At 41.8% G+C, this 15,604-nt stretch overlaps 1 protein-coding gene and 1 long non-coding RNA gene across 6 annotated transcripts in view; both read right to left on the bottom strand.

Annotated features, from left to right (window-relative positions):
- Window positions 1-208: 208 nt before the first annotated feature.
- SLC66A2 (solute carrier family 66 member 2) overlaps window positions 209-15,604 on the bottom strand; it is a 43,890-nt gene continuing 28,494 nt past the window's right edge. For all 5 annotated transcript variants that reach the window (XM_085540107.1, XM_085540109.1, XM_085540111.1 and 2 more), the window contains one exon: window positions 209-3,221. In XM_085540107.1, the coding sequence (XP_085396233.1) occupies window positions 3,014-3,221 (208 nt within the window). In that variant the 3' untranslated portion in view covers window positions 209-3,013. The remainder of the gene's footprint in view (window positions 3,222-15,604) is intronic.
- Window positions 5,355-15,603, bottom strand: LOC146761870 (uncharacterized). The gene is made up of 2 exons (XR_014943523.1): window positions 7,839-15,603; window positions 5,355-6,648 (listed from the first exon to the last, which is right to left on the bottom strand). It is a non-coding gene; the product is annotated as an uncharacterized LOC146761870 (long non-coding RNA).

Here is a 15,604-nt window from a genome sequence, read left to right as displayed (position 1 = left end):
TCCAAAATGTATGAAGAACTTGGGGCAGATTCCAGAATTCCTATCTTGTACCATGACCTAGGGCAAATTATGCCTTGTGCTCACCCACCCATCAGGGGAAATGGAGCATGCCAGTTATTCCTATGAAAAATGCTTTATGCAAGAGAAATTACAGTAGCAGTTAAGAGGCATATATTTTGTGTCTAAACAAAACAAAATGATGCTGCAATTTACGTGTAATAGATAACTTTTATTTTAAAAAACATTGCAACTGACAAGAAAACAAACTCCGTGACATTCAAAGAGATGTATTTAAAGTAATTCATTTCTTAATCTCTGAGGTGATCATTGATACAGATACTTCCCAGCAAGTAAAGAATAAAGTTCTGTAACATTTCCTCTGTAAAGTATCTTACAAAGTGATATTCAGGAGTTCCTGGCCAAGAGTCCTACCTTATTCAATGCCATTATACAGAAGATAGATGTGTTTTCACTGGCTTCTCTGCCAGCATTTACAGCTCTGCTGTGAATGAGACTGGTCTGGGTACTGACAACAGACTCAAGAATCTGCCCAGGGAGGAGTCCCATTAGAAAATAACAAGTTATTTTATCAGTAATACCCATAGTTCAGATTCAAAGAGGTGGCCAAAAGCGTGCGCTCCCAAGTGAAGCTCTCACATACAGAACCATTTTTCTTAACACCAATGTATTCCCGATATCCCCGTTTCATAGATTAGAAAAAGACTAGCATATACAAAAAAACTGTATCATTACAAGTTATTAAAAAAAACACCACCACAACTAAAACCCAGATCATTAAAACACACAGAAAGTGTTCATTTGCATACAGTAGAAATACAATCCTCATTAAAGCAGCATATCAGAGATGCCAGCCGATAATTATGTTTTTGATTTAAAAAGACAAAAGCCAAGCCGTTCTTTAAACGCAATCAGAACATTGGAATAAAAGGAAGAACAAAACATTCATAGTCTGCCATGCCAGGGTACGTTGTCATTGTAAGGTCACTTCAGGCCTAAAAGAGTAAGGTGTCAAACAGGAGGAGTGTGGAGGCAGCACCCAGGCAAAGCAGCTGGGCCTGGCCCTCAAAATAGCTCTGCCCAACCAGATCTATTGGATAGCTGGTTCCTGAGGGAGCCCCTTTCCTCCCCACTGAAGGCAGGGTGGCTCAGCCTCCAAGCACGATCTCTGCTCTCTGCCAGCAGCGTGCCCATGCCAAGATGGCACATGTATCAGGAGCCCTGACAGCAGCCTGGGCTGCCGGGAGTAAGATGGGCACATGTCCGCCAAGTGGCACAGCCTGCAGGGCTGACTCACTGTTCCCTGCCTTGCAATGGGCATTTCCAACCCAGTGTCACACAGCTACTGCTGCAGCCTGGTGCTGGTGCCCCACAGAGAATGGCTTGCCACCCCTGGAGACAGTCCAGACGCAGGTCATGAGAGTCTCAAATAGAACAGCATAGGGAAAGTACCTGATTTATATACTGAAGGTATGAAATCTCAGACTTGGTGCCACTGATAAGAAAACATAAGCTCTTATGCTAATCTTGGAAGAAAAAAAACCAAAACTATTCTGAAGAATCCGGCCCCTCCCTCTTGCCACACCAGGGCTCACTGGCAGCAGGGAGGGGGTCTTGCTGAGGAAGGCAAAGCTCAGCTGGGCTGGGGTCTCACTGCAGCTGCCCTCACAACAACAGCAGCAGTTTCCCTACAGCAACGGGCAGAAGCGCAGGAGCTTGGACACAGTTCCCTACAGGTCACACAGCACCCACAGCTTCCAGACTCATGCAGTGCTCAGAAAGGGCATGGTGACCTATGGTGGAAAACGGCCAGCACAGACAACTACATCTATAAATAAACTCTCTGCCCCGGTCCCTCTTTCTAACTGTTGATTCTCCTGAGAGCTTGAAAGATCGTAAGAAACAGAAAAAGGAAAACATGGACCAATGCCAGAAACACCCGAACATACCAACTGGTTCTTGTTTGGCATTAAGCAACACAAATGTGAATTTCAGCCTCCACAAATCTAGTGGTGGGATACTGTTCCACTGGAGTCCATAAGAATAGGACTCTTTCAGAATTCTTCACTGCCTGCTCTGAGGCAATGAAAGAGGAGACACTCAGTGGCTCACATTTGCCAGCTAGAACTACCTCCTGGCAATACTGGCAATGCACATCTACTGGCCTCTGGGTTTGTGGCAGCGCTGCACTGTGAGCATAGCATAGCCTGTCTGCTGCATCAACACAAAACTGAGCCACAGCCCCTCCCCTGCAGTCTCCTGTTCACATCTCCTGATGGCTGACCACTCTACTATCTGTGCCTGCTTTACACGTGGTGCAACATCACCCATATGCAGACCCCATTCCTCACCCTGATGTATCTGTCTGCCACACTGAGCAGGTACCAGCGTCTACCACTCACTCTTCTGCATGCTGATGCTGTATGTGACAGCTTCGTTTTCAGTTGCTCACCTCTTTACAGGGCCTCTCTCCCTCTACCCCTCTCTGCTTACTAGACACTCTTCTTGAAAAAAAAAAAGCTCCTGCATTTGCTCTTCAACACTTTGTCCTACATCGCAGAGATACTGAATGCTAACACATACCACAACCTTCCTACCAATATACAGACTTTATATAATATAAATAGGTGAAGGTTTCAGACAAAATATCTTATAATTTCTGTGTTGTAACATTTTTTAAATAGCATTATAAACAAAATGCCTAGCCCTTGTGATTAATATACAAACATATGTGAACTGATAAGGCTCGTAGGTACATACGCAAAAATAAAGTGCCCCCCTCCCACCAGGAAACAGTTCTGTACAGCAAAGTCTGAGAACAGAGAGAACAAGTTATTTCAAATAAAACCTCCAGAGCTGGAAGCGCAACCAGATTTTCAATTCTTTTTCTCATTTCTGCTTCAACTCAGCAATGCAGGAGTACTTAGAAGTGGAAGAGGAGGTGCATGGCAGACTCTCATGTTCCATGGGCCTGCAGCCCACCCTGTTGCACATCTTACAGAGCCTTGGTGCTGGCAGGGTGTGTGGTGTGGGATGCGGGCTTTTGAGGGTAGGAGCTGTACAAGTAAACCTGCAGCAGGATAGCCATGTCCACAAACACCTGCAGGAGTCCACAAATGGAGAACTGCAATGGGGCCTTATTCAAGATGAAGTAAACAGTCTTGAAAGTGTCCCCACTGGTCCACATCAGCACCATCTTGACACTAAAAGACAAAACAGAAGGGGACAAATACTTATTGAAAAGAAGCTTATCATGTGACTAGAGTTGTTCCAGTGCGTGTCATTTTCTACTCAAAAGATGTGAAGTAACACATATGCTTGATCTCTCATACATACACACTGTTTAAGTATCTACTAAAATATGCACTTCTGATAGTTAAAAAAAAGCATTTTCTTACTGTAGAAAACACAAGACCTAAAACCCAAAAAGTCAGGTTGTCCAGTAATAAAGAAGGAAGGAAATGACATGTCTGCAGCTGTTTACCAGAAGGCTGAGTATCCCTAAGGATTTTCCTCAAGGACACAGAACAGTGCCCACCCAGACTTCCTTCTATTTTGCTGTATCACCAAGCCATCCCCTGTCCTGCAAGCCAGCTCTTGCTTTTCTATATTGTGAGAAACTCTGGGGAACAGAAGCAAGTTCTTCAGATTTCACACAGACCAATTCCAACAAGACACAACCAACCAATTCCTGAAGGCTGTTTCTGATCTTCGTGTCCTTTAACCAAAGGGCTTTCTAAGCAGTCACATAAAGTTGCAGTGGACAAAAACTTTGTAGTTCACAGTATAAGCATAATGCATGATTTGCCGTAATTATGAATAATTACATTTTACCAGCACCGACTTCATCAACTGCAGTCATGCACATGCAGCAGGGCAGGACTTAATTTCCTAAATGTTCAGACAGGGAGCTAGCAGCATTTGTATTTTGGACGCAAGTATACAGTGCTGTTGCAAGCCAAATGCTGCAGCCAACTCTTTCCTCCCCCCAAAAGGTGGGCAAGAGCATCAGTTTATACTGACCCAAAGCTCTACAGAAACATAAGCCTTTTTAACTCACATCATACCACTGACAACATAAAACAAGACTATGATGTTACGAACAAAGAGAGGGGCTACATGTGGAAGCGTCATCAAGGGCATGGGGCTGAGTGAGCAGCCAATCCTGACCCAAAGTTATTAAAAAAAATGCAAATAAATAACCAGAAAAGAAGGAAAACAACTGCTAAACCCACAGCAGCTGCTCTGTGCAAGCCTGCACCACCTGCCTTGCGCACATTCTGAGTCTCAGTGGAGAACATTATGTCCCACTTACAGGAGGTTCACACATGTAGGGGGTAAAGGGATTTTAATTAGGGAGGGCGATAATTCTAAGTGTAATAAAACTGACACTTTGCTTGCAGGCAGCCAAAATTCTTCCTCCTCTGATTTTCTGCTTATCAATTCTTCTGGGCAACTAATCACAATGTAATTGTTAACCTGCCCCGGTATGGTTGGAGACTGGCACTAAAAGAACGGCACATGCTAACCTTGGCAGGTCAGAAAAATTAAATGTTGCCAACAAAAAGGCAGCTGATGCATGCCACAAAAGATCTGAATAAGAATTTACCATCCACAGGATGTTCATTACATATCCCATATGCATATAAAGCTAATGGGATCTTAAGAATGACCCAATTGGGAACTGAAGCTGCGGTTAAAATATAGACTGTCTGACTGTTTATAGTACGTAACAGTTTCAAATTCCACATAGGGAATAATGTCTGGGGGAAACGTTATGGATACCTGTAGTTCAACAGCACCTTAGGCACCAAGCCCTAGGTACACACCTCTCAAGGTATCTCACATTATGCTGAGTTTGATTTAGGTTTACAAGGCAAGGTTTGGGTAACCAGGGGCTGCACAGGTGGCCTCTGTGACCAGAGCCCAGAAGCTGCCCCGTATCAGATCACAGCCAGCTCCAAGCCATGGGGAGGCCCACAGTGGAGTAGGCTGTCCCCCTGCAGCCCATGGTCTTCACAGGTGGTCTGAAGAAAGCTGCAGCCCACAGAGAGCCCTTGCAGGAGCACATCCCAGACCAGACAGCCTGCTGACAGCAGCCCCCATTCCACTGTGCTGCTTGGAGGGAAGTAGGAAGGTGCTCTGTGCAACAGTCTACACAGTAAAAAGCAGGAGTTGAGAGTAAATAAACTGGTATCTCTCTTGTAATATCTCAAAGCCACACTGGAGAGCCGTGACTGGCAGGAAGGATTTGCCTTCTTGGTATGAAGAACACAGCCATTAGCAGAAAGGAGTGAGTGGGTGTGGGGTATGCGGTGCCACAGAGCAAGCTGGGGAGTCAGAAAGTACATGTAGCAGGTTTTGGTTTTGTGATTACAGCAATGCCAACGGCAGAGGCAAGAGGCCGGAACTGAGCAGAAATAGATGATACTGATAGAGGCTGAAACAGACTTGAAGGAAAAATAACACATCCCAGTAATGTAAATCATGACTGCAGTATGCAATGACAACAAATCTCCTAAAATCAAGCACTTTCCTCACAACTAATCTCATTACAATGAGCTGCTAATGTGGCAGCAGTCAGTGTCTGTGTAAATTGCAACTGACCACGAAGAGGAAAAGCTGGTACTTCATCTGCTTTTAAAATCTGAAAAAGCACTTATTTATTCTGCTGTTGGAATTAAACCCCAAAGTTACATCATAATTGCTGATCAGACACTAACTAGCTGTGGGTTGTTAAATGCTATTTTTTAATACAGTAATATAAAAATGTCCTGCAGTGCTGCTGCTCTATGCCACTGATAGCACATATCCTGAAGACTCTGTACCAATCATCATTTACTAAATAAGTTGCAAGCTGGAAAACAGCATTCATTGGTCTCAAGAAACAAATTGCTTGTCTAAATCAGGCTTTCTGTATTTTGTGCGTCAGTTCTGAAGAGACAACAATTAGAGATTAAACATCTCTAAGAGCACACTATCTACAGTTAATGAACCACAATTTTTAAAGAATACTCAAGTTTTTCATGTGTAGAAATAGTCAAGTATACTAACAAGAGAAAAAAGTATTTCTGCTCTAACTGTACTAAAGGCTGCGTAACTTACAGAACAATGAAAAAATTTTAGGCTCAAAATACACAATATACAAGGACTAATTCTGCTGGAATCAAAGCTTTTCAGAATCTTCATTCCTTCTGTTCAAAAGCAGAAGGTTGTCACAATCACAAATCTTTGACTTTCTGCTGGAGCATTACTGAGCATGCTCTGCTCTACATTAGTCATTTCTTGATTACTACACATCCTTTTTCTGCCTTCAACTGAAAGAGCAAAACTGCTAAGAAGATCTTGATTAAAAAAAAAAAAAAAAAAAAGGACTGAAAGAATGTCCTCTCTTCCCTGCTAAACCACTCTGTCTTAAGATTAGCTGCAGCCATCCATCAAAATAACAGCAGCACGTAGCTGAGCTGGAGAACAGCAGTTTGCCGACCACGGGCTGATACTTGGCACTAGCCTATGCAAGAAGAGAGATGACAGCACTCGCTTCCTGTTTGCTGTGTCGATATTCTCACATGAATGTTATGACTCTGCATGTTTGGAGCTTAACGCACAAACCCAAAAATACCCTGCAAGCTGGAAGACACAAAAAGAATCATATGTTAGACAGTGACTTCTACAGAGAAATTCTGTAGTGGTCTGACCAGACATATCAGCAGCACAAATAGCAACAGGAGTTGCCCTCATGTAATTACATCCTGCTATATCTACAAGCTTAGTACTTGTAGTGCTCAATCAATAAACACAGATCTGAACAATCATTTTCAATAACAGAAAATTGAATATGATGTATTAATCATCTACTTCAAGTGTCTTGTTTACTCATTTCCTTCTGTCCTAGGCAAGTGGAATAAAAATAAATAATTAGCTTGGATTCCTTTTGTACAGTGAAAGGTGACCACAGCTTCCATAAGTCAGGGCCAAGACAAAGGCCAAGATAGATTCACAGCATGATTTTTTAGACCGACAGTCTCAGGCATTATTCATACACTGGCACATGGCTTCCATATAAGTTAATGTTTAAAAAAAAAAAAAAGGCAACAGTTCTTAGGATATAAAAGCAGAACAATCATTTAAGATCTGAGGAGTTGCATCCCCTTCTGGAAAAAGGGTCCACATCAAAACAGCTTCTCAATGAATGTTCCAAACACCGTGTTTGGTTTTGGGAAGGGAGGAAGAAGGGACAGAACCCATCTCTCTTGAAACCCAACTGACCTCTCCCAACATATTGCATGGGAATGCATGGAAGAGAAAGTAGATTTTGTTTAAATATCTTGACTCGAGAACTAACTTTCAGCTCCCATTTGATGCTCCAAAACAAGTTACTTACAGAAGGCAGCTAGTATCCCTAAAACTTCAATCAGAGGGTGACATGCCTTTACCAGTGCAGTGCAGTCCAGAAAACACAAAACCCCGATGCCATGGTATTTTTTAACACTATTCAAATGAACAACAACAAAGTAAATACTGCATTTATTCCAAGCAAAAATCCACTAGGCTTAACATAAGAGGAGCTCTCCTAATGTTAACTAAATTGCTAGGCATACCAGAAACTATTTTTAAAAGAGGAAGGGAAGAGAGAAGAATCAGATACCCAGGCCAGTGTCTAAAGTTTGAAAATCTGGGAACTAAACAGACCTAACCAGACAGGACATTCTGCGTGACCAAGCATAGGTCCTGTTTTTAATACTACACAGCCAGCTAGGAATTCAAGCATGAAACTATCCCCCAATCCTACACGCTCTCTCTCAAAAAGAACCCCTTACCTCACTTTCCAACAATTCCCCCAAGGCTGAAACAGCACCAACAATCTCCAGAAGGAGTCAGTTGTCCACTGCTAGCAGAATTTGTTTTGGATTGTTGGAGCTGGGTTACAGTCACATCCGTATGTAATGGACACCACACAGGGCTACATACAAGAGCAATCTGAAAGTTCCTGTAATTAGCAAGTACTGTATGCTTCGCTGAGGAAAAACAAAATGCATGATTTTGTTCTGGAACACAAAAAGACACACTCAAAAAGATATAGTCTAAGTGATTTGGTAGCATCTTCAATATTTGCATTTCATGCAGAAACACGAAAGAAACGTTATGGAAAAACAAGATGAAGCGATAACTATTGATTACTTTTCCTCACAAACAACTGTTTCTGAAAATCCCAAGAGCAGGAGCATTTCAGGCATTTTGACACTCCTCAGTATATACTAACAAACATTGGCTTTTGTGAGTATATATCTGCTAAAGGAGACTTAAGGGAAAAACTACAACACATAGTGATGGGGCTGGTAGACAACTCAATCACTGCTCTAGCTATTTCAAGCAGCTACGCCAAAAATTTAGTCTGTAGGAGTCCACAGACTGGTAGTCCTTGACATCTACTAAGTATTTCCTAGAGCTCTGCAAGTTAGGCCATATGGTGCTGCATGAAGACGAGAGGCAGTTCTTAACAGCCTTAAACACCCTAAGGCTACGCAGCAGGTGCTAAATCTCATCTGTGGATCAAAGGAAAGACTTGAACTGCAGTTCAAATGAATGTCCTTCCTTATAAGATATGGATAAATGGACACAGTCCAGACTCCAAAGCTTAAGTCTACTCCTACATCCAGCACAAACACATATCTGAAAGGCTCTAGGTTCTGCTACTGATGGATTTGGAAATTTCAAGAATTGTCACAAGAGGGAACTGCTTTCCTCAGGTGAAAACAGAGGCTTGGGAAACAAATCACACTTTGTGCTGCTCACAGTGCAGCCCACAGCACCATCTGCTGCCAAAACAGAATGCCTTCACAGTAGTGTCAGTTTGAAGGAAATGGTGTAGAGCACACCTAAATTATACCATCCTTTAGGATCTCACTCATTAATTTCTTCTTGAGCATTTTCCCCCTTCACTCTTCTACCTCTCCTCAAGGCACTTTAATCAACAGGGCTGCAAGTATAGCTAACTGCTAGCTAACACTGCTGCAGACACTATCCTGTTGCTCATCTCTAGCAGTTGTGTACAGCTAGCAGTGCCTGCCTGTGCTCCCACACCTCCCATTCCAGCACCTGGTTACTGCAGCCTGCCTGTGCAATGGGACTCCACTGCTGCTCCCACAGGGCCAGTGCTCAAAATAGGGAAATGATGCCTGTGTGTAACACCACTTAAGAGTCCTTCTTTTTGTAACTTTAAATATGTTGGGACACAATCAATTTAAAGAGGAATAAAAAGATGGGATAAGAGTATTGCTTCAGCACAGCTGTATAAACCAAGGCTCAAATTGTAAAACTCTTAAATCTTCCTTTTCTCCTGCCCTAGGCAACAAAGAAACAATCAAACTCTCAGTTCCATTTAAATTAGGGTTCTTTTAGCACATTTCCCCCCCACACACCTTCACATAAGGATATAGACTAACCATATAGCAGCCCATTCCAGTGCCCGACCGTTCTTTTTGGTGAAGTTTCTCCTAACATCCAGCATGAACCTCCTCCAGGGCAACTGGAGGCCATTCCCTCTCATCTTAGTACTAATTACCTGGGAGAAGAGGCTGACCCCCCCACTTCACCACAACCTCCTTTCAGGCAGTTGTAGAGGACAATAAGGTCACCCCCTTAAGCCTCCACTTCTCCAGAATAACAATCCAGTTCCCCAGCAGACTTGTGCTCCAGACCCCTCAGCATCTTCACTGCTGTTCTCTGGACACGCTACAGGGCCTCAGTGTCCTTCTTGCAGTGAAGGCCCCAAAAGCAAACATAGTATTTGAGGGATAGCATTTACCAGAGCAGAGTACAGGAAGACAACTACCTCCCTGCTCCTGCTGGCTACACCATTTCTGATACAAACCAGGATACCTATGACCCTCTTGGCCACCTGGGCACACTGCTGGATCACGTTCAGCTGAACATGAACCAGAACCCCCACATCCTTTTCCTCTACACTGTTTTCCAGCCACTCTGCCCCAAGCCTGTGCATGACGTTGTTAACACTGAAGTACAAGTCCTGGTACTTGATCTTGCTGAACTTCATCCCACTGGCTTCAGCCTAGTGATCCAGCCTGTCCAGAACACTCTCTCAAACCTACTCTGACCCTTTGTAACTTGGAAAGGCTTGACTTCATGCAAAATATCTCGTACTAAACTTCCCTGCCAGCAGAAAACAGCATTACCACCATTCATCCCATGTTTTCATAAAACATGTAACATTTTCTCTTGTATTTCAAATTTTCAGGGTAGAGAGAAAGGCATCAACTGAAGAGAGTGCTGATTAGACATGCTAGTAGTGTTTTATTCCCATCACAGTGAAGAAGCCTTGAACTATTTGTAAAAGAGGAATGCATTTTGTTTGAAGTAATTTCCTTTCAATTTGCTTCTTGAACTGATGGAATTAGGTGCTAAGAGAAGGAAAAGAAAAAGGACAGGAAAGCAGGAAGGATGGGACACGTGCAATATGTGCAAGAGCTTTAGCAATTCACACCATACTACAATCTAGGCAATGCTTAAGGGAAGTGGCTACTGTCACTCATATTGTTGTTAAGTGCTGGAAGCATAATGGAAGCATGGTTCCATTCTGCCCCCTGGGGTTTTGTTAAACCTATCTTCTCTTCGTTCATTTCCTGAAATCCCTACACGTGTTGAGTACACAAGCCTCACAGAACAGTCTTTGGAGCCCCACAGTGCATTACTGCAAATCTTGAGGGAACATCTCTGAGAAAACACTGCAGGCAAGCACAGAGATGAGCACAGTGCTTGAGCTCTTTATAGTCACCTTCAGACAATGCATCCACATAAAGTCAGCAGAAATTGAAGTATAGAATAGGAAAGGAAAACAACATGGGACTAACGGTAGAGAGAAGAGGTTCCTGGAATAGGAGAGTGGGTGAAGAACAGAAGGTAAGCTGTTTGCTTCTGGGAAAGAACAAAATGATTTTCAAATCGTCTGCTTGCACACTGGAAGGCCTCTGTCTTCATTCAGAGAGCACTGAAGAGAAACCAAGCTTGTTTATGTTTCTGATGTGGTAACACCTAGAAAAAACACCTGCACCCTTGTGCAGCCATTCCATCAGCTTATTTGTTTTGACTGCTTTAAGGATAAAGCATTTACTATTTTAAGAGTAGACACTATGCCATAGGGCATCTGGAGACTACAGTTCCAAAGGCTCTCTCTAGAATGGTCCTCTCCTCAGCAACTTCCTTGGTGAAAGTTCTGGATGGGATGCAGCACTTTAACAACCCCGGTAACCACTGCATTGTACAGCATCTACTTCAAAATTCTCATAAAGGCATCTCTTATTCCTACTCCTATTTGATTTTGATCCATGCAAGTTTTGATAAGGAAAAACAAGAGCTAGGGGGAAGCACAGCCTACACTGCCATTGTTTGTATCCTCCTCTATTTCCCTTCCTATTAGCCCTTTTACAAGTAATTTTCCAGTTATTTTCTCTTCCTCCTTTCCTGAACTTCTCCAAAGTATATAAGTAACAAAATTGCTGTAACAGATGCTGACTGCATCTACCATCTCTTTTCAATGAAACTAAATTAGCCATTATAAAACTAATATAAAAAGTTTGTGCCCTAGCAGAAACACACATAATTCTTGCTCATTCTTTGAGCTGTTATCTACTCACTATTCAAAAAAATCCACCTAAACAAACAAACAAACAAAAACACAAAAAACATATCAGTGCCTTTTTTACAGCACTTGCCCAGTATGTTTAAATCCAAAATCTCATTACAGCAGGTGGCCAGACGCTGGGTTAGCCAGTGCTCTATACAGCTTTCTTCATCTGTCCATCACAGCACCTTGCTAATTTAATACAGGCAAAAAGTCTAGCAGCTCACGTTAACCTCTGCAGAATTTGGACAAAGCAAGGATTTGTTTCTGGGACAGACAAACACTGTCCTCAGAAGTCAAAAGCTTCCCTTACAAAAATGATATAAAGAACTGTATTATGTCAGAAAGAAAAAAGCTATAGAACAGTATTGAATAAAAACATCCCACAACAAAATTTTACCTCACCAAGAGATATTGTCTTCTAGTATTTTTTATTATCCATAGCAGAGGATATACACTTTGTATGATTTCTTTATCTGCCTTCACACTGCATCTATTTTACTGGATACATTTCAGATAAATGCTTTCTTGGAACTAGCTTACAGAGCTTACAGCTACAGCATGTCTCACAGAACAGTTCCAAATGGAAAAACATTAAGATTTACAACTCTTGGCTCCATTTGCTTGTGAAACAATAAGGGCCAATTGTTTCTCCTTTAGTGATTTATGTTTTGATTTTGTTTTTGTTTTTTTTTTAAACAAACAAGATAATCACAGTGACCAACACTGAACAATGATCTGATTCAGTCTTTTCAGTCTAGTCTTCTCGAGACAGACTTACAGGAACAGAAAGACAATCTAATGGATTGTGCTGTCTCAGTGTATCAAAATGCTTAGCCTTCTACCCAGTATCAGTGAGTCTCGACAAAAGATACACAGAAAGATTCTTTTCAAGGAGACAGAAACAGGACTGGATCTTGGGAGTTTCTACCATCCAGAAACTCCAAGCACTGGCTGAAAAGAAACCATAGCTCCATGGAGTTGGAGCAGCAGTTCACTGTTATAGAGGGTCACTGACAAGTGACTTCACTGACCTTTTGTGAAAATCTTTCAATGAAGGGCGATTATCATTCCAGAGCAGAGTATGGCAGGGCAGCAGACAGAAATGAAAAAGCAGGCTACCACAGAGCTTTAGACAGGGCAAAGGTGGTTTTAGCTTGCTTTTAGTTCTCAGTGATTTAGTCTATTAGTAATAGGCAATATACCACATTCATCTCCCTCAAGCTGAGTGATGGTAACTGGTGAGTGATCACCCAGTCCTGATCTCAACCCACAAACTCTTTTCATCTTATTTTCCTTTGCATGTCCTGAGAAGGAGTGGCAGAGCAGTGTGGTGGTACTGAGCTAACCAGTGGATGTTAAACCACCTCAGACTTTTCAAAACAGAGTTCCAAGGGTTTTCTGCCTTCCGCCACAGCCACATGTGTCCCATTTACATCCCTCTCCTGGCTTTCCACCTCTAAATCTGTTTTTCTGGAAAGAATTACTACCTCAAGCATGAGATATCCCCAGTTTCTATTTTAAACAGATAGCAGTGATTGAGATGGGGAGTCCCATAGGGTTATCTGACACCTTTTTTTCCCAAAAACAACATCATATCAGCAAAGTCTGGCAGTGCACCTTGTTCAGATGTGATAACATACTATAGTTTTACCTTCCATTCCTATTTTGACTGTTTAGTTTTGCTAAAACAGAAACAGACCTAACATATGAGATGTTATGTCTCATTCAGTCCTACTTCAGAGACAGATGATTCTGCCGGTTTTCCTTAGTCAGGCCATGAGGACCTTTGAAGAACCCCTTTTCTGACCCTAGTAAACTGCAATGCTTTTATCAGAGACATGGACTCCAGTTATACACTACAGGTGACTGTGGAGAAAGAAGTTACCATCATCCAAAAGGTCGCTAAAGAGACTTAATCAGCTTAATTCTTACTGCACTCTCCATTAAGCTTAAAATCAAACAGATGCATTTCCACTGAGGCCAGCTAAGAGACTATCTGGCAGTTTGTCCATTATGGCCCAGTTGACAGGCAAAGGATCACCAGCTCAATTGTTTCTGACAGTGGTAAGTATTTCTGCATGGAGTAGTAAATATATCCCATTGGGCATCAACTAACCCCTGATAAATACCCAAAGTTCATAAATTCAGTTTTACAAGCTGCATGGCAGGACTGCTGGATGCTTACTTCAGCACTTGCAGGACTGAGGTCTCTGTTTTTAAATAGAGAAGTAGGCACAGGAAGGGAAAAATCAGAAGAAACAACAGCTTCTTCAACAGAAAGTAAAACATCAGCATAAGTCATTGCCATAGTAGGAAGAGCTTGATAATGCTTATAGACCATCAGATCAACACAGGATTACACAGTGCTAGAAAGTTTATGTGGTTCTTGCAATACATATAAAGCTGCAATGTGACCTGGAAAAAGATAAGAGCAACTGCATTTGCATGAACATACCCCAGCTGCAGTAAAGTAGTATACAGCTAGTACTGCTATCTTATCAGTACCCACACCTATCAATATCCAGTAGTATACAAAGTACTGCTTTGGGAGTCGAATCCAAGGGAAAAATCTGCAGATAAGGAGGGTGGCTGTCCTTAGATCTAGTCCTGTTTGATGGCAGGGGAATAAGAGCTTCTACACTATCTTCTGTTGACTGAACAGTGGTCTTTATCAAAGCAGTTCTACATGAGAATTATGCAACTCTGTGTTTCCATGCAAAGAATTAAACCATTCATTTGAAGCACAAAGTTTTTTCCTCATTTTACTAAACAGCAAATACAAGAAATTAGAAAAAAAAAAAAGAAGCTCAGGTTCCCAGACAGGAGCTAAGGAAGCATTATCTGGAAGCAGCTATCTTAATGTGGCATTATAATTCACAGATTAAAAACAAAGGGGAAAGTCAAATGAGGGTATAAATAGGGTCTAGAAGGTAAAGAGACTTCTGGGTATCGCACAAAATTGTCCAAGGCAGTATGTACATGCAGAATATCCAAATACTTTGGAAGGAAATCCTGACTCAATATCAATGGTGTTCCAATAAGAAAACACCTTGTGTATCAAAGCAGATTTCTAAACGAGCAAAAGGAATAGTGTCAACAGACATAACTTGCTTTGGTGTGAGGGAGGCAGGGACAATTATTTGTTTTCATCAAAGCAAAAATTATGTCAGCAAGTTTAAAGGCAATTAAAGAGGAACTGTTTCAAAGCAGTCACTGATAACCAAAGTGCTTCATGAAATGAATTTGCTGCTGTACTGTTTCCTACAAACTGGTGCACTGATGCAGTGTGGTGAACTTTTTCCCTCTGCAAAAGCTCTAAAAGTTTCATTTGCAATTTGGAAACTTTAGTGTTGATACTGATAAATACAATAGTATGAAACTATAATCTAGTTCAGTGTCTCAACAGTGGGCATAAGATTAAAGTTTTCTGTCCTACACCTGCTTACATAAATAATCTCCCTATGTTTAAGCTCTTTTATATGTCAGGTACAAGCTTTTACATACTGATGTTATTTGCTACTAACACTACTAACATATTACAGAAAAGAGCTGAATAATTCTGTAAGAACAAAGAATGAGCATGAGTTACAACAATTACTAGCTATAGACGTTGTCTTTAGTACTTTAGATACAGAGGACCTCTTCAGACCATTTCTAAAGGCAATAGCAGTAGCTCTAAGTATTATTTTAATACAGCATATTTCATCTTGGAACTGTCTAGCTAGGACTGAACAATGGGTCAGATCTTGGGGATATAAATAAGCTCCTACTGTCTACAGCAGCGCTGCGCCATTTTAAACTGACAGGGTCTACCCTGATAACTGCAGTATTTTCAATTGAAGTCTAGTAAGATGACATTGCCCTGCACAGAAAGCACTCTCACGCTATAAAAATATTTATCTAAGCACGCACACACATACTTGTTTTATTTAAGGCAAACAC

The sequence above is a fragment of the Coturnix japonica genome, chromosome 2, assembly GCF_054131305.1.
Source record: "Coturnix japonica strain WE chromosome 2, WE-NBRP24, whole genome shotgun sequence".
NCBI lineage: Eukaryota > Metazoa > Chordata > Aves > Galliformes > Phasianidae > Coturnix > Coturnix japonica.
The sequence above is the reverse complement of the archived record's forward strand: the minus strand, read 5'-3'. Positions and strand labels throughout refer to the sequence as shown.